Genomic DNA, 24,674 nt, shown 5'->3' on the forward strand with positions numbered 1-24,674 from the left:
ATTGATAATATCAACGTATCGATCGATATCGGCAAGTTGTGCGTGTTCGTCGTACGAATAAATTGTACAGAGCAGGTACACGGGATGTTCGACCGCGAGATTTATCGGTGGTTATTTATCGTTTGTTGTCGTAACCGTCGAATATACTTAAAAATGATAAATTAATATACAGCCTATATTCGCCGCACAGAGCGTAAATGGCAAAGTAAAATCGCGGACAGATACTCGCGATAAATGCTCGTCGATGACTCGATGGATAACTCGTGATAACGCGAGTTATTTATACGTTTATTTATACTGGTCGGCGGGCAAGGGGGAGTCGGAAAATTCAAATTAGTCCTTGTTCGACGGTTATGCGTAACGGCCACGTTGTTTTGCCCGGAGTCTATTTCTTCTTCTTGATACTCCGAGGCAAAACAACGACACGATTTGAGTCGTCCGCTACTATAAAATTTGTGTTATAAAACTGCCGTGTCGCTATAAAATCTTGGAATTGTTTTTATCGCTGGAATCGCGCCATTTCGCTGGTAACATCGAAATAGTACGTACCCTCGTTCCGATCGAAATCCGTGACCACCATCGTTTTCAACTTGGTCGTCTGGAAGACATTCCGTAACGAACGTCCAGCTTTCCGTCGAACGCGAAAAGGAGAAGCCGCCGACTTGTACGCCGAAACGAAGAACAGAGGAAAGACAAGAGCAAATAGATAGGCTTGGTTCCGCGAGAGCGGAAACGTCGTTTCGTGTGGGTAGGTTGCACGCGATCATCCCTTTCGCCATCCACGAGGCACGTCTGTCCCGCTTTTATTCGCCTCGTGTCTACCTTTGTTATTACTAGCTCGCACTTACGTCCATTTAGCCATCGACGAAGTATCGGACTCGTATTTCAAAGTCCACAACAGCCTGTCCGCCTTCCGTCACGTCGCGCGTCGTCTCGTAACACCGACTCGTGAATTCATCCGTCGCTCGTCGCTCCAAACGTTTCCACGTTTCCGGTCGACTATCTGTCCCGTTAAATCTCCGGATTAACGATCTCCAAATATGCGATAACGCCGATCGACGATAACGACGATCGGATAAGCCGAATATTTCGAAAGTCGCGATTCAAACTTTTAAACGACGATTTTTGCTCCGACTTTGAAATTTCCCATTCTCCGAGCTTGACCATCGCGGTCGGCTGCTTCTCTCGAGTTCTCTCTCGATGCTCGTCGTATCGCGAAAGTACGTTGACGCGCGTTTCCAGGACAAATCGAATCTGCATAGACAGTCGTACTCGCAGATGGCACGGTTGTTCGGGCTTCTCGCGTTTCACAGGCCGCTGAAGAAGATCGTCGGCCAACAAAGCTCGCGTCCTTCGGACTTGTGTCAACAGACGCTCTTCTCCTTGGATTTCTGTCGGCCGCACGCGCCACTCTGCTAGCCGCTAGAGAACGTATATCGATCCCTGGCCCCCAAAATGCGTGGCTACCGGACACTACCGGAGATTTTAGTTAAACAAATAAGCCTGAACGACCCTCGTCGCGCCAGGCGACGTTACTCAACGTACGGAACGTTTTCAAAATCAATTTCTCCCGATTTTCACGCGTTGCTACGCGTCTCTAAAGAACAAGGCGAAAGACACGGTGAAACGTTCGATTTGAACGTCGATATTTGCTTCTTTGGCGATGCCCGAACGGACGATAGTCGTCGCTTCTGCTCTCAGCCGGCTCGGATAAGATAGGGAAAACGATTTGTCGTTCACTGCTTGCTCTCTCTCTCTCTCTCTCTCTCGTCTCCTCCGATACATGGTCGTTAAGAAACATGGACGCTGGCAACTCGTTCTTAGGATTAATATCTTGCTTGTCTCGTTACTCAGGAAGAATAACGTATACGAGCCATCTTGCGGATTAAACTTTGTTTACCAGTTTGTGGTAGCCTGAAATCGACGCTCGATCGAACCTAATCGCCCTTAAAAATAATTCACCGTTATAAAGTTACGCTTCGACTTTGTAACGACGAAGAGCAGGGTTTTCGTTTGTCCGTCACTATCGACGATACCGCGTAATTATCCGGTCGATCGACGCGTTCGACCGGCTGTTCGGAATCTTACCTAACGGAAGATTCGACTTCGGTGGCCAGGTAGAACACGTCAATTTGCTTAACGATATTCTTACGAGCTTGAGCGCGATCCACCCCCGTGTTCGCGCTCCGTTTCGTCGGAACGTCGAACCCGTCGTTCCTCTCCGGGCTTCCATTGTCCCGGCCCATCGTCCGCGTTTCATCGACGATAGTCTTGAAACATCGTGATCTTCGCAAGTTAGAAGATCTGGTATTATTAATCGCGTCGCAAGTTTCTGCGTTTCGTCGCTGTTTCTTCTCTCTCTCTCTCTCTCTCTCTCTTTCTCCCTTTCTCTCAAGTATATTTCACGAAATCTCCGATTCTCGATTTGTCGACAGACGCTTCGCTCGGATCTCGCTCAAAGGCGCCACTTCGTCTTCGTTCGGCGATTCGTCGAACAGGACAGGAAACTCGATCGACGATTTACAATTCGATACGCGAAATATCGATCTACGTTCGGAGTGGTACACGGTGGACGAGTTTCCATCGATTTTCCATCGTAACTGGATGCGTGGCGTCGCGTAAACAAATTCGGTCGGTGTTTGGTGTCTCGAGTGTGGTATTTCTTTCCCGAGGCGGGCACGGCCTGACAGGCTGAGAATACGTTCTCACAGACATAATAATAATTCGGGACTTCATCGTCGGACCTCCCGTGCTCCATGACGTAGCACTTTGCGCGGCTAAATCGCTCCTTTTGTCCTGGTCGAGACGCGTCCGTTCTTGACAGCTCTTCGCCAACTGACAAGGGATGGACTGCTCGTTGGGTTTCAGTAGCTCGAATTCAGAGGGCCGATCTTCGCTCTCCCTTCGCTCGCCTGTGGCTGGCTGCCTCTTCTCTCGCGGCATGTCTCGCGTGCCTCTCGTCTCCTCTTCGCGATCCTCCACGGATTCCAACGGGATAAATTATCTCGAACCGTCCTTCACGACGTAGGCCGACGGGCAACCGAACGTTCTTCGGCAATCGAGCAAGCAACAATGCGCACCCAACATTCTCCTGTAATGGAAGATCGACCGAGAGAGTACCGCTGTACGACGAAAGCATGCGAGGAAGCAACGAAGAAACTATCGTCGCGTTCCGTGCCGCGCCAGGTTCCTACGGAACCGTCTTTCTCGTTCTATTTTATTTTTGCTTTTTTTTTCTTTTTTTTCTATCTAATATAAAACAGGTATGGTAGAGCGATGTTCGACATATGTAAAATATAAAAGCAATTGCGATCGCTTACTACGATAATTACTTTCCTTCGTATCGCTATTTTGTGTTCGACTTCAAATGCGAAAAAAAAAACAACGTATCGCCATTGATATTTTCAATGCTCTGTTATAGTCTCGCGGCTGATGGGCGCCGCGGCGGCGGGCGCCGGGACCAACATGGCCGGCTGCCCTGTGGGCCAGTCAATGGGCGACGTGACCAAGTCGTCGGGTATGGGAGTGGGCGTCGGCGTCGGCGTCGGTGTCGGCATGGGCGTCGGCGCCATGCAATTCCCCCACCTTCCCCAAAGACGAAAGCGTCGCGTTCTGTTCACTCAGCAGCAGGTTCACGAGCTCGAGAGGCGGTTCAAGCAGCAGAAATACCTGAGCGCGCCCGAACGGGAACACCTAGCCGCCCTAATTCACCTTACGCCCACTCAGGTACGTGTTAAATGTTTTCCTTCTTGGTTTGCCGTCGGCTATGCAGCGTGATCGCTGCACGATCCATCGGTTCTACGATCGATTTGCCATTCGACGTTCGATCCAAACGTGAAATTCCTGAAAATTTAGTTCACCGATGCGTGTTCAATTTGAGAAGTTTGTCGGGACGATGGAAGTAGGTCTGCGAAAGAAAAGTAGACTGCGATAGCGATTCTTTATCGTTACGTAGTAGATAGATACTCGACGTACGTTCCGTAGCCTGTTTCGAACAGTCGCATCGGTCGCGCAAGCCCGTTTCCACCGCTTTAGCTACGTTACGAGCCACGTTTTCTCTGCGATCTTGTCGCCTCGACCAAAAAGATAAAATATCAATTTTTCGTTATCGTTTAAATAATCTTCTTATTGGTCGCTTTAAAATTTCGTCTTGCGTCGTAAATCATCAGCGATGCTTGCTACGCGTAACGTTCAACATGTCCAATTACAATGTAGCGACAACGTCATCCATCTCGATCTCGATCAGCCGGATCGGTCTAGCCGCTTCTGCTACCAGAATGCGATGCTTGAAATTCTGCACACACGCTTACACGCCTACACGCCTACACGCTTACACGCTTACACGCTTACAGGCTTGCACACACGTACACGATGAGGATTAATTGCTGAGAGGAGATTAATTGCAGAGAGCAGGTGGTGGGTGTACGCGTGGGTGTATCTACGTCTCTCGGCCAATCGGATCGATCGACCTCAGGGGCGTTGGTTGCGTCGGAGTTGTTAGCCGGAAATGTCGAGGCGACTGCCGACGAATAGACGTTCGATTACCGCTATAAACGGGCTTCCGAACGCTCGAAAATTCCTGAAATTAGCCGATATGTTTCGAGCGGTATCGTTAAACCGTCAGGCCACTGTCTATCTATTTTAGTTGACGGAATTTAGGATAAATGTCGAGTACTTACGGCGTTCCCATGATTCTAGACCGCTTTCGTCCTCGTTCTTTACTTTCTCCGTGTATTTTGTAGCAGATGCTTGGTATACCAAAGTGCAAACACGCTCTCGAGCATCGTTCTTGGTAGAATTTTTGAGGAAAGTAGATGTCGGCCATGTTTGAGCGATGTTCGACGCGTTAAAGTCGGACAATTTGACACGTCCGCTAACTTTAGCGGCGAGGCTGTTAAGCAAATCGTGAAGGACGATGCCAATACGTCGGAAATAGTCGTGGAAGAGGCGTGTTTGTTCGAAGAACGAAAAGTGGAATTCGACCAGGTAGAATCGTCGGCCGGAGCGTCGTTCCGACTCAACGGCATGTAAATATTATCTTAGGAAGCCGAAATTTTTCTCTATTGCCGGTTCTTGATCGCCACCGATTAAAGATGCGACGAGTCTCGCGAAAGTAAACGTAAACTGCTCCTTAAAAGTAAATTGCCTCGAGTAAAAGGCCATCAAAAATTAATTCTCCCGGCTAAACTGAACGCGCTGAAGCTTTTTCTATACACTAATTATTCGTTAAAAGATACTGTTACGACGATATACTTTACTCCGTTACCTATTTACTCCTTTGGCTTGTATTATTTCTTATTAAATTAAACTGCTGCTGTTCAGGATGTTTCCCATGTTCGTGATACTCGTATACGGTATATATACGTCGGAGATGAAAGAACACCGGAGCCTTTGGAATTTTGGATAATCCCGCAACATTGTAACCTAGAGTCTACTATAGCTGTAATTGAACAATTGTAGTTATTCAATCCGATTGTAATTGTTCGAGAGTCGTGATAATGAGCTTGGGCTCGAGGCGACAGTCAGTCGCCGAACGTAGCCGCGGTCACGGGATGAACGCTTTGCCTAACAAAGGTATGGAGTAATTCTATAGCTCTCCTTAAAAGAAATATTCGTGGCGACACGCGACAGTAAACGTTCCAACGGTTTCTGTCCCGTGGCTAGCCACGCGCAGACCCTATTCTTCCAGTAAGATGATTGCCAGATGTCGATGCGTCTCCGCGGTACATGTTCGGCTAGCCCGAGGGCCCGTTATAAATCTTAAGGTTTAGTTAACTAAAGTCCTTCAAACGGACAAACAGTCTTTGTCCCAACTACGGGAAGATAGGGGAGACGTATTTTTCAACGAGCGGCGTCTCCCACTAGCAACTTTCCCTCGAGGGCGGCTAGCATCTTTTTCTAACCACCGATATGGAGATTGACCAATTAGCGGCAACGTCGATTTCCCTTACTTTCCGAACGAAGGCTTTTCTCGACGAATCCGATGATCTCGTATCCTTAGACACACCCCGTTATAGTTTTCCTCTGTGGCATCATCGGGACGGGAAAGGCATTCTCGCTCGCGATCTCATCGATGAAAGGAGTAACTCTTTACGACCAGTGAATATCACGCGTCCGACTTAGATTTTGCGAGTACGTTCGTCTATCATCCCGTCGACCGCGGATTCGTTATTGAGCCTAGGATCATCGTCATTAGTTTCTCGAGTACCTAACTACCGCGGTTACTTGTCCGGTTCTATAATAATCGTATTTGCACTAGTCAATGTCTTCTCTATCGCATAACGACAACGTGTAACCCAAACAAAGATTCGTTTCACGCCCCTAACCCTAATTCTAATGTAAACCCAACATATATATATATACATTTTAATGTGTTTAATTAGACCAATGTTGCTGTGGTTTCGTTCGTACACGGGCCGATTCGGTCGGCTCGAGCGAATCGTTTCGGCGGTCGCCATTTAAAGCGGTCCGCCAGAATCAGATTTTAACGAGCAATCTTCATTGGGCAGACAGGTCTGCTCGGCACGATGCGGCAGTCTGGCAACGATAAATAATTGTTGCGCAGCTCATTGGTTGCATCCTGGTCGCTCGTCCCCTCGTTCAGTCTGCCGTTTTGTCTACCGCGCGTCTCTCCGTTCAATCCGCTTGTCGTTCATCCAGTACTTTCGACCTACGATCATTCATAAACGTCGTATCTCGAGCGAACTTTCTGCCGGTAATTATCAACGACAAAAACGTAACAAAAGCGGCCAACTTACCATTTTCTCAGTCGATACGATATAGCAAATATCAGGTTGTCGAGTATCGTATCAACATAGCGTTCCATCCTAGCATATAGCATCGACGTAGTACCACGTTCTTTCGTAAAATGCTCGAGACAAGCTTCGTTCTCTAGAGTCTAAAGCGACTTTGTTCTACAAAAACTACTTCGTCTCCTCGTTCTTCTCTCCTCCCTTTTCTTTAACAACTCATCGTCGTCACCGTGGGCGTCGTCGCTATCGTCGTCATCGTTATCATCATCGTCGTCAACCTCAAGCTCTATCCATTCTTTTCGCTAACTGCGAGAAGAGAATGGAAACGAGACTTTGAACGCAACCTATGCCGAGCGGAAGGTGTGCGCTCGCGCGTTGCTCCCTAAACCGGAAGTCGTCGGGGCTCCCCCGAGTCCGTGACTCGGCGAAATCTACGCGGAATCGAGCGCGGAAGTTCGCAAAGAGGGCTGATTGCAATCAGCCGCGGATTTTCGCGTGCTTTCGCCAGGGGCGAGTCCGCTGTTTTGCGCTCGCGCGCACCTAAGTTTCGATAACGAGTTTCGGACTCGATGGTACTCGGATCTCGCCCGAGCCGTGAATGCCGGCCATGAAGGCCAGCCTCGGAAACGGGACGCGGAAAGAGACGTTCGAAGGAGAGATAGCGAAGCAGAGAAAGAGATACGAAACGCGGCTGGGAGTTGATGGTTTTATATATGTACGCGTGTGTACGCGTGTATACCTGTATATATTCTTACGTGTATGCGCACCTATATGTATATATATAGCGGACTCTTGAACTTCTGGGGACAAATAGAGACCAAACGAGCTCCCGGTTTGTCGTATATACGTGTAGATGTACTGTGTGTGTGTGTGTATGTGTGTGTATCTGCGCCGCCACCCTGCGGTACCATCCACTTACGGCCACTCGAAGTCTACGTACGAAGTCGTGCTCTCCGTAGGTAGCCCACGATGGCTGCACGGGGAGACTAACGAATCATTATGTGAGAGCTCTGTGAATCTTACGTGCCCTCGCGCCGTCTCGAATGCGATATTACACGAGGAAAGGTCGGAAGAAGTGGAGCATGGTCGCGTTGCTACGAGCGGGAGAAGCGTTTCTGCGAAGCGGAGACTCGTGTGGTGCTCGAATATTATCGGTAATTGTTGTTCCGATCGTCTGAGTTCTGTTGTTTGTTCTTCTTCTTCTTCTTCTTCTTCTTTCTCTTCCAAAGATTCTATGAGGAATTTTTTGGATAAGTTTCATACGGAACCACGTACGATGTCTATCGCTTCTTTGAAGTGCTGTACAAACTCCGAGATTACGTTCTACTCCGTTCTGAAAGGAGATTGACGACATTCGGGTTACCTGCTCGTTTTGAAAACATATTACAGAAATACAGCTTCGCGTCATACGCGAAAAATGTATCTACCGAGGAAAATTCGGTATCACGCGTTCCGTTCGTGAAGATCTTTCTTATCGCGTGTTTACTTTCTTCCATTCGAAAACCATCTACAAAATCCTCGAATCAAAATTTCCGATACTCGATGCTCGATTAATCTACGGATAAATCTGTTTCCTTAGATCGAGATAATTTTTGCAAGCGAACTGCGACGTTTAAAGACAGCTGAAAATCCGTGAAAGCTTCCAAGTTACGTTCGAGATAGTCGAGCCAAATGAGAAGACAGACGGAGATTTTTTCATCGCGAGAAAAGGCTATTGCGGACTCGACGGTCCTCGAGGAAGATTCTTTGGGACGCGATCGAGAATCGATACTGAATTAACGAGTCGAACGACGTAACGAACGAAAAGAAGATATACCGATCTGCGCTCTTCAAGACACTCGAGCCACGAGTTCGACGCGAGCACACTTTCGAGAGCTTGCGAAGAATCGAGAGATGCCAAAAAAAAAAGAAAAAAAAAAAATAGGAAGAAGGAAGGAGAAGCAAGCAGAAAAGAAAAAAAAAAGGAATTTTCCGCCTGTCGTTTGCCCGATCGACGGGCCAAAGTGCCGCATCGATCGTTTCCGGGAGAACGTCACGCAAAATCGACCCCGTTTCGAGTAACGAGACGAGCACTCGACGAACGACGACGAGAAGCACCGATTCCTTTCTGCTCGTTCAGCTCGATGACGATGGATCCCGATGAGGAACACAACGATAGAGAATCTCGATCATTCTCTCGTTGTTGCGTCCGTTGTTTCCGTCACCATTTTGGTTTACGATTTCTTCGCGAATCTTAACCGAAAAACACAGCTTAGATTTCTCGCTGCCTTTCGATTTTTCCGCCAAAAATAGCGACCATCTTCTCCTTTTTCCATAACCGTAGCAGTTCTCCGGGAATATTACGTCGCTTCACCTGAAATAAATTTACTCGTTTCGTCGTTTCTACGTTCAAGTGCGATCGGTTCCGGAATATCGAACGTTATCCACGAGACCCAAAAGAAACGGCGTTTAAAGAGGTGGTGTCACGCGTGAAAAGAGAAGATCTGCGATCCTGTCGATCATTTCGCCGAGGAATCGCCGAGGCGTTTCGCGTGTTTGCACGACATTGAACTCGCATAGTCCTCTTCGGTGCTCCTCCTATTGGGGTTGCTGTGTAAAGTCGAAGAGGGTAGATTCGGTGGTAGGCAAACCCATTATTACGATTATCTCCGTGGTTGAATCGCAAGGCTCGTGCGCTAAGTTGTCACGGTTCGTTCGTACCTACCCCTTCTTCTTTCCACCCTCGTCTTCCTTTTTTTTTTCCGGGCAAGCGTTTTTCCGACGAGAAATCTTCTTTGCTGAAAAATCCCCGTCCTCGTATCTTTGTTCATCTTTGTGTATCTTACTGCCGTAGGAAAGATGCATTACACGCTTTTTTCTTTCCAACTGTAATTTCTTACGATAGAATAATATTCCATTATTTCGACCGAACCTATTGTTTCTTCCGACGATGAAACATCGATGTCTGTCTGGAACGTGGATATTCGGCTATCGATAGTCTCTCCACGTTGCAATTGCGTAATATTTGGACAGAAAACATTCGATCCAATTGATCCTGAAATTCGAACATTAAATTTACCGTGCTAGTCGACTTTTATGTCGTCAGATAAGGGACAATTTACGTAAGGACAAGATAAAATACCTTAAAAGCTTGAGCTATCCGTAAACAGTATTAAAGGCTCCTTCGATGGACGAGCAAATTTATAGCGAGCTTGGCCAGATCCGCCCCTTGCATGTGCATATAGAACCATCTAATATTCCTTTCTAATCTATACACAGCATGCAAAACGTTTATACAGGGTTGCTCGAAGGTGGAACAATATTTGCGAAGCAGCCTTCTCGTCAAATTTCCTTTCTTCCGTGACTAAAATATAAATAGAATCTTTGCGAAAAAGGACCAAAATCTCGAGTAATAAAAATACTCTTTCTCTTTTAATCTTTTGAGAGGATTTCGCGATGGTGCTTTTAAACTTTTTCGTTAGTTTATTTTTAAGAACATCGAACGCTCCTCGAATATAATCGTTTCGCGAGCTCGCATTTGCTTTACTTTCAAAGTATCCGTTTACTTTGCAAAGTCCTTTTTTACCAATGGATCAACTCTAAGACGATAAACGTAAATTCACCGCGATGGAAATGCTCTAGCAGCCAAAATCCCATTTTCAAGTTGGATGTTTACGTCGAAGCACCTTAACTCGATTGTCCAGGTATTCGACGCGACGCGACGCGACGTTCGAAACGTTTCATTCGCCGGTCGAAAGCCGTAGCAGAAGGAGCCAGTGGACGATCTGGCTGGCGCTAACAATAACGTCAATCGTCATTGTTCAAGAGGAAACAATGGAAGGCGAGCGGCGATTGTTTCGTCCACCGGTTTCGAGACTCGCGAATTCCGCACTTCGGTGATTTTTCATTAATCCGCGATCTCGCCTGAACTTCGCGGTTTCTATTAATTATTTAACTTTTGATCAGACTCGCCGCACGTTTTTTGCACTTTAATTAATGTCTCCCTCTTTCGCCATGCTCGCCAGCCGCGCGGCAGGCCGTCTAAATTCCCCTTGATATAAATTCTCTTCTCTCTCTCTCTCTCTCTCTCTCTCCCTCTCTCCTTCATTTCCATCACGTTTCATTTTTTCTTTTTCCTTTCTCTTTCCTTTTTTTACTTCCTTCTAATTAACTTCTCTCTCCCGCACAGGTCGGTCTTTCGCGTTTTAACGAGCTTTAAACTCGTTGTAACTCACCGGGCATAATTTGCGGAGACCCGTTGCGCGGCCTCTCGCGATTAAATTGTTGCGATCAATTTCGTGCTTCGAATTGCTCGTTTAATTCGTCCACGTAGCGACCGATTAATTATGCATCCTGGATGACGTCGGTTTCTCGTGCCGTTTTTCTTCGTTCCCGTTTTCCGCTCTGCCTTCTTGCTCCGCGATCATCGGATAGGATATGACGGGAGGTTTGACCGAGAACTTGTCGCAGGCTGCTCTAAAGAGCATTATCGCACGTATCGAGTTCACGCGGTCTCGATCATTGAATTATGTAACCGCGAAGACATAACAATACGCTATTTCATTTGGCAAAACGATCCTAAAAAGCTTAGGAGTTTTATGCGAGCGTCGAAGAAGCTAAAAGATTGATAATAAATGCTAGAAGAGAATGTGGTTGTACGAAATATGTTCGAGAGAGGTTGATAGCATTCGGTAGGCATCTTTCGTTCGAATCCGATACCGATCGACCATTCGAAATTTCGAGCTTGAAAAAGGGGTGAAATCCAGAATGTAACTGAGAAAGAACGAGATAACCAGCCTGGAGGGACATAGTGAAAAAGAGAAAAAGAGAGAGGAAGGCGGGCCAGAGGGAGTGTAATTTGCCTCTAATGCGGCACTCGACGAAGCAGCTGGCTCTCCTCTTCTCCATTCGCCGGTCGGCCGCAACCGGTAACAGTAGTGATAATAATAACAATACCGGCAACAATGCCAGGAGTGGCCAGCCATTGTAACAATGGGGAGACTGCACTTGGAGTAACAATGCGAGCGCAAAATGGAGGGACGCATCTGTGTGTCCCGCGCCAAGGAGACATGGGGAGTAGGGGATGATGCGACGAAGAGGAAGAAGAGAGTGAGGGGGAGAGAGAGAGAGAGAGAGGGACAGCGTCGTCCCAAAGACGGGAAACGGATCGTCGACTGGACGAAACACCCGTGGAAAAGTGTCAGCCGTGAAAATTTTCTCGCCATGAAAGTTTTCGACAACCGCGAGTAAAGCTGTTCACGTGCTAGGATCGCTGCGTCGACCCTGCATCTTGGCACAAGAAATTAATTAACAAGAAAACAGCTAATGTGTCTGGCCTGCGATTTCCATTAAAAACTATTTAATATCGTTGTTCGTGACGATTAAAGTTCCTCTTTTATTTCAAAGACGTTGATCGAATTAGGTGACTAATCTAGACTTGTTGAGATTTCCAGCAGATATTTACGTAGTCGAGAAACGGAGATGTTTTACTTAACATATCACCGCAAAGATGTACCTTTTTTAGGTTCTATGTTCGAAGATATCGGAAGTGATCTTGAAGGATCGAGGCGGGCATGCGCGCGTTCCACGCGTGAAATTCCTTTGGTGACGAAATGCGTGCGGTTAATTGGACGTCGTGGAACGCGTGCGCGTATCTCTCGAGTGCACTCACGGCTCCCTCGCATAATAACGCACGCATGAATATGTCGTCGGCTTTTGCGGCCGCCCCCGCGTCATACCGCGCCATCGCCACGCACACCGGCAGCATGTGGCCGGCGTAATTGCGTTCCTCTCTTTTTCCTCGTCTTCCCATGGAACCTACAGGTCACTGCAAAAGTCGGCGATCGGTTACAAGCACTTGAGGTAGCAGCGTCGACGACCTGAGAGAAGAACGAATCTGTATAAGTCTATTAGACACGTAGAAACGTGGTAAAGAAGAAGCGTCGTTATTTGACACGCAACGACCGATCTTGACTAGCTTAATTTACCAATCGATTTTGGTCAAGGTAACGGCCGAGTTGGCAGATCTTAAGTGACATTTGTTGGCATCGAAACGACGATAGATTCATAAATCCCTGCAACTCTTTAAACTTTTGATACGGTATTTAAAGGAATATTAACGTGCTTCGAAAGTCTCTCTGTAAAAATCTTAGATTAGAAGAGGTTACGTTGTAAGGCAGTGATATTAACGGAATGCTAGAAGTTATACCTACGTTTGTTTTCTACGTTTCTACTTGTACGACGAAACCTCGCATAAATGGTGCATTGATCGCAACGGAAAGGATTCCGCTAGTGTTTCTAAGCAGTCTCTCCAGCTGTTTGAAAATAATCGGCAACAATTGTTCTTCCAATGCGGACAGACCTACGCGATACAGCCGTCGTCTTATGAGTTTTTCGCCGTGTTTGCGTCAATTATCGCGACGAAGAGGCAGCTTTACGAGTGTATTGTAAATACACTCGAACGTGCCTGTCGCGTAATACGCCACCAATTTCTTTTTGCGCTACGCGTACTGTAGAACTGCGCGGACCCGTTCTTTTGTAATCCCGCTGCACCTCCGGGACGGTATGCGAGGGTGCATACATTTTGAACCGCAAACATCCGCTTCCCAGGCTATTGGATCATCCCTGCCGTGAAACGACGAAGAAATTAGAGGGCGGAAAAGTGCGATCACGAGCGAAAAGGCTGGTCCAATGGTCCTCGCGATTTCATCAAATCTTCTTCTTTAAATTGTTTAGACATTTGTAAATGCAATTGATCGGATACAATTCTCTCTCTCTCTCTCTCTTTTCCTGTAAAGTATTCTGAGATTAAAAAAATTATCCTTTCCAATATTCAAAGTGTGTGAACACAAAAGTTACATATTTTGGAGAAATTTAAAGCATGTATTCACCTTCCATCGTTGAAGAACGAGAAAGAGACGTTTGTTCGTTCACGTTGAACGCGAATTAGTTCACTCGCTCGTTTGAGAGAAACTGGAAAGTCATTTCTATTTGCCGGGCCGTAGACCCCAGGTTTTCAGACATCCGACTAGTAATCGGTAAGTCATCCCCGGCCCGATGGTATTGAGTTAAAACAACAAAAGGGAGGCGGGAATCGTGTTTGCCCACGGGCCACCACTCAGAAGAGTCAACACGGGACAATTAACAGCCCTAATCATAATTTGACGTTGCTTGATCCTGGTATTCGCAAGCTCATCGTTGCGGTTCCTTGCACTTTGCGGTGGAAACACATCTGTGACTAAAGTCAAGCCTCGCAAATGTAATCCCTTTTTCCTGCGATTTTTCCTTCGCGCCAACTCCCTCTGCAAATAATTGGAATTGTCGATTTAATAGAAGAATAGTTGGTAGTAACGAAGGGATATATCCGAGATTTTAAAACAGCCCCTTTCGTTCGCTTATATATCACACGCTGTTTGTAAAAGACAAAATTTCGGTATCCTATTTAATACAAATCATTTTGTAAACTGGTAGAGATAAAAATCGAAAAACGCGTGCTATTTACACGCTAGCTCGATTACACCGAGAGAATAGGAAGGAAGAAAGGAAGGAAGGAAGGAAGGAATATCAACATCCTCCGTACACCCCTAACAACAATAGATTAGAGAAGACAATCAACCGCGCTGCCCGAGGCCAGCGGATGCGTTCAGAAACGGTTCGGAACACCTCGAGTGGCAATTCTCGTCAATTACACGCGTCTTTCTTTCGAGCAACATCGAAACGAGCCCCGTGAATTATCCAGTAGCCCGAGGCTGCGTGGGGTTTCCAACGGATAATCCGTCGAAAGTTGGTGTCGGATGAAATTGCCCGAGGAAACAGTTAGCGAGGCCACGAAGGGTGGCGACGCCCGATACCACTCGGTTGCTTACGATGGTGGTGGTGGTGGTGGTGGTGGTGATTTTGCGTGAACCCTCGATGTACGCGACGTAATGACGTTACGCTAACTTGATCAATCGTCCACTTTAACCGCATACTCCCTGCCGGAACGGATGTACGAACTCCGGCCTCTGTCGAACATAAGCCAAACAGGTACTCCATGTTCCTCCCAAATGTTACATGTTCTCCGCCGCGCTTTGATGAACTGCCCTCCGGATTTATCGCTATTCGATACGCCAATTAACGTCGAAGTAAGAGACGAATAGTCCGTGCGGAAGCGACCTCGTGTCAAATGGATAATCGCCGGTTAAAAGCTGGAAATTTTCCGAGTGGAATCGAATCGTTCAAATATCAGCGAAATGGAACAAAGTTCAGGATCGGTCGGTTCCGATGTCCGTATCTATGGTGGAAAGGAATTCGTTTAAAAAGGTTTACGTTCGTCGAGGATGATCGCAGAAAAAGCTGCGTTGAAACAGGAGCTTCGAAAACTTCTGTACAGCTTCTATGCGATCTATTATATAGCATACTAGGAGAAGGCAGTTATTTTGGTTGCAACTTCTTGAAAATGTTGACTCTACGGTCAATATTAAGTTGTCAAGCTTAAATCAGCCGTGAAAAAGCTCGTTACTGTCAATTAGCTCGAAGGAACGTGTCGACAGGTCTTTGTCGGCAGACCTTTTAGGATGTATGCGGAAGAGAAGAAAAGCGCAGGGTGTTCGCAGATCCGCTCGAACGGTTACGGGAGGCGTTTCATTTACCTGGCTGAACGAGAGTTAACCACGAGTTAATCGAAAGTTAAAGTTAAGCTCCCCCTTTCTCGGTGTTGAGTAAACCTCGGTCGGACCCCTGCGGGCCCTGCTGCCTTTTCGCATCGGATTCGTCGTACCCATCGAAAATAAACAAGTTGTTCCTCCTTTCCTTTCATTCGTTTCGTACAAGCAGCCATTTGATAGATTATTTTTTCTGAAAGAATAGGTTTTATATTTAACGATCGTAAGAATGGAAAAAATGGAAAGAACGGAAATGGAAGAAAATCGAAATAATAATAACGCGATACCGTAGATAATAAATTTTTCGATTGCCTTCAAAGTAAGAGTCGCGTACCGACGAAGGTGATATCGAGTTGTCCAGTTATTCGTAAGCTCGGCTTGGTTTCTAAACTTTATAGACACGAAAGTTGCTCTCCTCGTCGAGAGTCGGTATTCGCCACGAATTTCTTTCCTCCGTGGTCTGCGAGTACACACCAGTTATATCCCTATCTCGTTCAACTTTCTCTGTTTACACACCGCGCCGTTGCGGGAGCAACGGACAAACGGACTGACGGACAGGCCGTTCCCTTGAAATAACAATTCTCTCCGACGGTTCATCCCGTCTTCATCTCGTCGGATCTTTCACTGTCGTTGCCTATACGTTTATGGCTCGAACACGATCGCAGATATCGATACGTGCTCAATACGAATTGCTGGAAGTTCTGCACATTTTCCGGATAATATATTTCCCACTCTCTGTATAGCGTCGATCGTTCGATTAAAATCTCATCTCGACAAATCTCACGACACGAGTCACGACCCGCGGATGCAAAAGTTGCTCGAAAGAAGTCAAACGCGAAAACAGTAACAAGGTTTTAGCCAGGACAAAAGGAACGGCGAAACGAGCGGGTGACACGCGAAAGTGGAGAATGCAAGAACGCGTTGAGGCAAGCAAGGCTGTTTGTAGACCTCTCGAAGTCGCCGCACGCCCGAAACTCCACGGGCTTCGACGAGTGGATTATCGGTGGAAAAGGAATTAACGAATGGGAGCGGCGAGAGAGTACTTGCCTCGTCTAGTACCTCTTCGTGGCTTTTAGATAAGGTCTCTCCGCCCTACGCATCAGTCGTACTACAAAACACACGCGGAAAGTCGCGCGGAAGGGCTCACCACCGGCGGATTCAAAGCGCTTTTCTTCGCGACCTTCGCTCCTTCCCTTTCTTTCCGTTGTTTACAACCAGTCGTCACCTTCTTCCATTACGAGCGATTTATGCGCGTTATGCTCGCTGCCGGGAACGAGCTGAATTAATCGGAGCCGACGTTTCCAATGGAAAATTTTGATCTTTGATAAGGCGCAATCAAATACAGATGGGACTAGAGATGTATTTGTAAAAAGTAAATGCTGTCCACGGTTCTTGAAGATGTATTATTAATCGTCGTTGCCGTCTTCTCGCTAACAGCTTCGATAACAGATTAAAACTGAAAGCATAACTAATTTTACTCGGGAAACCTTTTAAAAAATAAAACAAGCATTGGAGTTTAGAGGGACATAGAAGACTACTTAGTAAATGAGTAAAACGTACACTTACTCGCTCGTTGGTACTCGACGCTCACAACAGTTGTTGATTTTTCCCCATAACGCTTAATTCAAGAGCCAACTCGTAAAAGACGATAAACTAAAACATCGATTATTGTAACAGGCAGGTACAAGTATTCCTGGAAATATCGTAATGGGTAATCACTCGAGAGAAGGGCAATTGGAAAATCGTGTTCGTCATAGAACGATCGGTATTCGTGGCGTACACGCGAGGCGGCGAACGAGCGCTGCCTCGAAGGGGGAGCAAGAATTTTCGAGGGTGGTCGATCCCGCTAATATTCAAAGAATTAGACAGACGGTGGCAGGCTCTTGAGACACGGTCTACTGCGCGGGGCCCCTTAAAGTGCTTTCGTTGCATTCTACGGCGCGCATAACTCCGACAATGGGGGTTACACGGGGCGGCTACACATGGGGATCGCAGCGGGTTACAACCACTCGAGTAGGAGGTTACAGGCAAGGCAACATATAGGTCGGACTCGCCTTTGATACGTGCGATAAAGATCGAGCTTAGGCGTACCTTTCGCACATGCCTCTAATTTACTCCTTTGTCCTCCTTTTTTTAAAATCGTTCGATCTGCTGTTTCCTTATGTTCGTGAATGCATCCCTACTCCATTCACTATGCGCTAATCCCTGTACACGCACTACCGTAGAAAGACTTTGCCTTTTCTTTTGCTAAGAAAAAGCGAAACTAACAAACGAACTGAACAGTTTTACCGGATCATCGCAGATACGTTCGCAATACTCGTATAACGTTCTAAACGTGGCCAACGATTTAACGCAAGCGACGTTATCCTAGCAAGCTCGTGTTAAGGATTAAATCGGCCGACAGAAACGAAGGGCATTGTTTTCGTCGCTCGACGACAATGCCACGATGATCGGGACGCGCCCCTGTGAACGTGGCATAATGTACAATACGGATTATAACGCGCCGCTGTCATAAGCAGATGCCGATTTCGATCCCGTCCGCACGGTCGGCTTCCCTAATCGCGTTCAATTGCCGTAAAAGCGATTTTGAACGAGAGCACGACTGCTCCTAGGCCCAAACTTCATAAAACTGCTGCGTTTTCCTTTTGACATCGTGCATGGGAGAAATTAAACCGGCAGAACTTCCGCTTCTGGCAATTCGATTGGCGGAAATTTGGTATTTCGCCATCCATTTTGTCGTTCTGGAATTGCGTGATGAAACAGGATTAAAATCCATGGGCTTTCTAAGAGAAAGCAGAGATTTTTATTCTTTATTTTACTTATTTATTTCATCAATTAAAATTTGAGAAAAAAAAAATGTAAAATAAAACATGTATCGAAAAGAAACCGATAGCGAGGCGTGAAAAGATCGTTGTTCAAAGTATCTAGCAAAGTGAGCGAAGCGTTAAATCCCTCTCGTAGAAATAACAAACTTATAATAACCATGGATTATGAATTCAAGGGGGCCACGAATCGTTCCAGATTACTCGAAACGTACACACGCTACAAAAGGCTCGCACTCGCTCCCCCTTGTAAAAATATTTCAGTTCCTACCTGGTGACAGTCCGCGCGTCAAAGATGCGTCCCAGCTTTTTTAAGAAACGGGGAAAAAGGAAAATTTCGACTCGAAGCATCTGGTATCGCAATCCGAACTCTGCTTGCTCTTGATATTTTCAATTTTTATTTGTTTCAGAAATGTCAAAAAGATATTCTCATTAGCATAGGCTTCGTACGGGCGATTTACTACCTCCTTTTCTTCTTTTCTAATCATTTCTGCCAATAAAATTCCATACTAACAGGAACAATTCCTTTTTCACGTTACAGGTGAAAATATGGTTTCAAAATCACCGATACAAGTGCAAGAGGCAAGCGAAGGAGAAGGCGATGGCCGAACAGAATGCTCAAAATCAGGTAACTACCTGTTAAAAAAAGAAACATAAAGATATTAGTCCGAATACATCGAACGAGTCGCACCAGAAAAATAGTAACGTCGAAGAAAGACATTTCTAGAAAAAGACGGGGTAAAAAAGAGGAGGAAGGCACAGAGAGAGAGAGAGAGAGAGAGAGGGAGAGAGTGAGGGGGAGTGGGAGTGGGAGTGGGTGGAGGAGGGGAGAGGGGCAAGGATTAAATTAAACTCTGTCGTTCGACCGTTTCTCGTGTGATAATAATACGCGTCCTCGATAGATCGGATTTCCCGAGGGATTTCGAAACGGCGAGACACACGACAAAATATCGAGCGTTTCGAAATGAAATGCTTTTAAATGAAAAATATTCCGGACGCGGCGCGGATCCTCGCATCCACATCGTATTTCGTTTCGAGTGGGCCACTCGACCGACTCGAAGCGATTCTGCATTCATTTCGTTATTCCAGCCGAAATTTTTGCAGGAATACCGACCTCCCTGCAACATAAAATCGTCTGTGTTAAACACGTAATTACCACGATGTTTCAGCGACTGGCTGTTGCAATATGATTTTTATTTTTTACCTCTATTTCTTTGTTTTTCTTTTCCTCCGTCCTTTTCCATGTATATCCTGTTACGTTTTTTAATGTTTTTCATCTTCCAACGAGCGACAGAATTCCGTCTGAGTCTCGTCGAGCTCGCGATTCATTGACCAGTAATACCGACAATGTACATAGAATGGTAAGCAAATTAGAACGCTCGAAGCCTAGGTGAAATAACTACAGAATATTTGTACATCTATGTTAATACCGTTGCCCGAGAAAGTTTAACGTAACGTGTACAGTCTATACATAAAATCACATAAAAAAAAAAAAACAATTTCGGTCCATTGAATTCTACCTATAACAAAGATAGTTTCAAAGTTATGGATTTCGAAAGCGCACGAATCCGACGATATTATTTCGCGCCCATAGAAATCCCCCTTCTCTACCCTTCCTTTTCTCTCTTCTCCCTTTTTTTATCGGCTCTAATAATGACGCGCCAGATTCCCGAGATATCGTAATTGCAAGTTCAAAACGTGCCCTGTCTCCATCTCGTCGCACGCACTGACGAATACGAATCGTCTCTGCAGCGGCTCCCTCTCCTCCTCTGCAGTAACATTCAAAAGAGATGTCAGAAGACGGCGATCGTGCCGATACACACAGATCCGTCCTGATGAATACATTACAGCCGGGTACGAACGAGTATGCGAGATCACGGATGTCCCGGCATGCATTAGCGGCAAATCGTCCGATTCGAGTTAGCGGGAATCGGCGTGTCGTGTCGTTTCGCTCACGCTGAAAATCATTTTCGTGTCAACATGACGTCGATTATTTGTTCTCCGTCAGTTTTTTGCGCTTCGAAATGAATTTCTTGCACGGTCACGGAACGTGTAACACGCTTCTTGGAAATGTTTTTTAGTCGTTTCTATCCAGCTACTTCGTTAACGTTTCCTTTTTCCCTATTCCCTCTACACCGGCGTGTTTTGTTCGTGCTAAAAATATTTTTTTAAAGAATACCTGTACCGACATGAGCGACACTCCGCGCGGAATAGCGTTTCGACGTAAGCGGATTTTCATAGCGCTTTTTTCGGTCATCGTCGACTTTCACCGTTTCATCGAATTTCGATGGCAACGAGCATACACGACGAGCGATTTTCGTGCAAAACCACTTTCGCGGGTGACGGGGATCAAAGTCATTCTCTGTGTTTCGATCCGTCCTCGATATCGTGTTATTACCGTGTGCGCGCCATATCCAGCTTTGCGACGCGGCGGCCATCTGCTCTCATATTGGATCTCAAATTTCGTTCTTTATATATATACTACCTTGGATTTAACGTCAACTTTGGATAACTTTTGCTCTTGATTCACACGATCCATCTTTTAGAATATCGTTCTTGTGCGACAGGTAGTTTCCCGAAGAACGTTCGTCACACTCGCAGAGTGTATCAATTTTCTATTTCGATCTTCAAGCGCGTAACAAATAGAGTTATGTATTTAGATCGCGATCGATCTTGTCCCTAAGTAGGGTCGACATAGTCGCCGCCAAGCGGCGGCTCGTAAACACCCATAGAACATTAATGGTGCTGAAAGTTATCCGGTGGCCCGATCTGTAAACCGTCCTTTCCCCTCGATTCGTCCACGCTAGGACGAGCAGCCGCCCCATAATTTACTCGTTAGTTTTTCGTGGTCCCCGTAGACTCTGTTTCCATTCATCTCTCTATCGTATTCCCTATCTTTTTTTCTCGCTTCTTTCTCTTCTTCTATAGCGATTTGTTGTTTCTTTCTCTACTTCTCCATGACAGCGAACGTACCGTAATCTCTATTTCAATTCAATACCGTGTTTACTATTTCTCCGTACGGCATTCTCATTTTATTATCTCGATCTGCTCGATGGTACGTGTAATTGGGTGGCCAGAATCGCGTGCACACCACGACGCGAAATTGCAACATACGCATTGGGCGTGGCAGTTACAGTATTATTAGCGTGTCGTACAATAGGGATACCTCCCATAGATAGTTTTCTTAATAGAGAAACTAGATCTTTCGCGTAAACAGAGCTTTCTCCCGGCGAGCACGTCCCACGATAGAGCAGCTGCTTTGCTTCGTTAAGCGACCGTCGCTGTTTCCACAGTTTTCACCGTTTCTCGCAATTAATTTCTTCTTGCGAGCCTCTGACGTTATCCCTGTAAAAAAACAAATGCGTTAGGTATCTGCATCTCGGTTACATTCGACAGAGAAGAGGAATACTTGAGATTTCTTACAAAATACATATACCTGTGCCAATAATCGTCCAAATAAGTAGATACCTTCTTATTGTCGTTGTTTTCGGACTATGAGAGTATTCCTTTCAAAAAATTACCATAGGATTTGTTGCAAGTTCGATAGGGTTAGATGGGAAAACTGTAATTTTCAAATTAGTAGAAATTACTCGGGAATATTTGTCAGCGCATAGCAAAATTGTTAACAGCGAATAGAATTAATCATTTACCGGAGTTTAAAACACCGTGCGTCGGAGACGTAGCAGTTACGACGGCAACGTCGTCGTCGACGTTGACGACGAGTTGGCAGCCAGAGCTCCGATTTTTTCCCCCTTTTTCCCCTTTCTTTCGTTTTATTCCATTTCCTCCCCTCGCGGCGGTAAAAAAATTTCAAGTGGCAGCGCGAGCGAGCGAACACGAGAAAAGGAAAGAGAAAGAAAAAGACGGGGCAGAGAGAGAGAGAGAGAGAGAGAGAGAGCGGGTGAGAAGGAGAAGTAGAAAGAAAAAGAGAAAGAGAAAGAGAGAACGAGAGAGGAGAAGGGTGGAGAGGTATCCTGCAGGGAGCGCGGAAACGGGTGCTCGAGGACCGGTCGCCATCTTGCCGTGAGTACAGTCATGCACAACACCTGGACGCGAATCGGGGTTACCAATACTACTACTATTGATATCGATTAACCCTCCCCTGGAGACGCGAGCCGCCGATCTTTCGACCCATCGATTGTAACTCCGTGTTGCAATCGAGATTAAGCCGAACGCCTGCGACATATTCGTGTCTGGAGCGTGGAAATAGCGAATCGTTCGAAAGTAACGAAGCCGCTTTGATCGAATTTTACTCTGTCCGTCTCGACAACCGGCCAGGATACAGCGAAATTGAAATTTTCTCGCTTTAAGATACGATGGAATAAATACAAAATAATTACATCGATTATTCTGTCTTCGACGGAATATACTATTCGAGTCAATGTACGCGTTCGAACGAATTTGCGAGAGTTTTAAAATATTTCATCGAACCCGATAGAAAACTGTCGTTTGCGTCAACTCTCGATACCATCCTTACGACAGAAGACAGAAATCTCGATTCATCTTTTATACGTCTCGGGAAATGCAGGAATCGCAGGAGGAGAAATCGGTGGCCTGGTTTTCACGCTTTTTTGGGAGGGAGAGGGCGCGAGAGCTGTTTGCCGGGTATCGAGAGATCGCCTAATGTAATTACACTCGTGGTAAAACATCGGTTATTAAATTTAAAAACCACTTCCTCGTTTACGGAACCCATTGAATTCCATTCGTCGCGGAAATGAGAGGTCCCGGCAGAAATCTTTTAATATCTCTTCTCGTTGGTTCTTTGTTCGACCGAGGCTTCTGTAAAGAAACGAGACGTAGACGGCCGTCGCGTCGGGCTGGTCTGTTTCATGGTGGTAGTGGTTTTAGAGGAGGAGGAGGAGGAACGAAGGAGGGAAAAAGCTGTGCCACTGGTAGAGCCCAGCTTTTAGTTAATTATATCAGTTTCAACGATGACGAATGTTTTTCCACGAGAGATGCATTCGGGTGAAAGTCAGTGGCGCGCGCGAGCGGCACATTTAGATATTCGATGCGGCTGTATACGGCCTGAACATCGGCCGCCACCGCGTAGACGTTTCAAGTACAATTTATTTTGCGCGTATCTCTGCCCTCGTTCCTTGTCCTCGTGATATATTAAAGGAATTAAACGTCCTGTAGAGTAAAGGGTACCTTTTCAAAAATCTGATCATCGCCGGAGCGGATTCTTCGCCGGCCGTGTCTTTCCTCTTCCTTTCGTCTTCTTCGGACTCGTCTCTTTCTCAATACGTGGAATAAAAGGTTGCGTACGTTTGCTCGATTCGTATGATTGTATTCGCAAATTATGGTTAACGTTTATATGTAAAACGCAAGAGTATAAAATAGAATCCGTAAGACCAATAATACACCTTTCACTCCCTTGAAAGTAGAAATAAAAAATAGAATCTCGGTCGAGTCCTTAACCTAAACGGCAACCGGTGACGACGATCGCTACCGTGCAAGAAATATATATATATATGTATATACGTATTGTACATACCGTTAAAAGGGGACGGTGTTCCACGAAGGGGGAGAGGGAAATCCACGCGTAATATGTTTCCCGAGAATCCAATCGCGGCCGCGCGATCACGGCAACATTGAGGCTCATTATGCGTGGCGCAGTGGTCGCCGCTCATAAACACGTACTACTCCGTTCCTAAGCACGGCCATTTTCGCCGGAAATCGCTTAACGCGTGTTGAAGTGGCTAAAGTGGCGTGACGCGTGACGCGCGCGCCGACCGTCATGCGTTTAGCGTAATCGTCACTTTGTCAGCGTGAAGTGCACGGCATGCCTGCACTTATGTTCGCGGCCAGCAACGTGCACGTAAGTTCGTGTCGGCCACTCGAATCGAATCGTTGTTACACACTCCACCCCCATTGTTTCCTTTCGCGTAGGTACAGATTTGGTTACCGATCGCAGAAGAATTTATTCTCCAGACATTTCATGGATGAATCCCTAAAACAGTTATGCAATAATAGAGTAAAGATATAGGATATCGTACGTAGTAAATCAAGCGAACGACGATGGTCATACTCCCATTAAAAATTACACCTTGTTACTTTACCTGCAGCTTCTGCGTTCGCTCGTCTTTTCGTTCTTTCAAACTTCATCGGAGCGTTCCACCTTCGGTAATGTGAATATGTACTCGTATTTATAATGTCACAAGAATCTTTTTAACAGGTACTAAGCGATCTTCGTTAAAAGTAACTTCTCTTTTATCGTTACTCGCCGCTTTCGCTGTCTTAAAATATGAAGGACGAAGCACGAGGTACTTCAAGATCTATCGACCCTCGACCAAAGTCAAGCTTCGTAATAGCCTTATAAAGAATAAAATCTCTGATAACCGAGAAAAGACGTTCGTCTCTGCGATTCTCCGTTCGATTTTCTTAAAAACGATCGAACCAGCGTGAATCCATCGGCCGAAATAGGCGTTATTTCCGAGCGGTCACGATCATATTATTAAAGCGTCGCTGGCGCGCAGATC

The 24,674-nt window shown here is 46.1% G+C and overlaps 1 protein-coding gene across 1 annotated transcript in view; it reads left to right on the forward strand.

Moving 5' to 3' along the window:
- Nucleotides 1-24,674, forward strand: part of LOC117213166 (homeobox protein Nkx-2.4) — a 30,389-nt gene that overhangs the window by 1,217 nt on the left and 4,498 nt on the right. Inside the window, exons 2-3 of the mRNA XM_033458518.1 lie at nucleotides 3,422-3,726; nucleotides 18,737-18,823. Coding sequence (XP_033314409.1) covers nucleotides 3,422-3,726; nucleotides 18,737-18,823 — 392 coding nt within the window. The remainder of the gene's footprint in view (nucleotides 1-3,421; nucleotides 3,727-18,736; nucleotides 18,824-24,674) is intronic.

Source organism: Bombus bifarius, unplaced genomic scaffold (assembly GCF_011952205.1).
Source record: "Bombus bifarius isolate JDL3187 unplaced genomic scaffold, Bbif_JDL3187 scf7180000008515, whole genome shotgun sequence".
Classification (NCBI taxonomy): domain Eukaryota; kingdom Metazoa; phylum Arthropoda; class Insecta; order Hymenoptera; family Apidae; genus Bombus; species Bombus bifarius.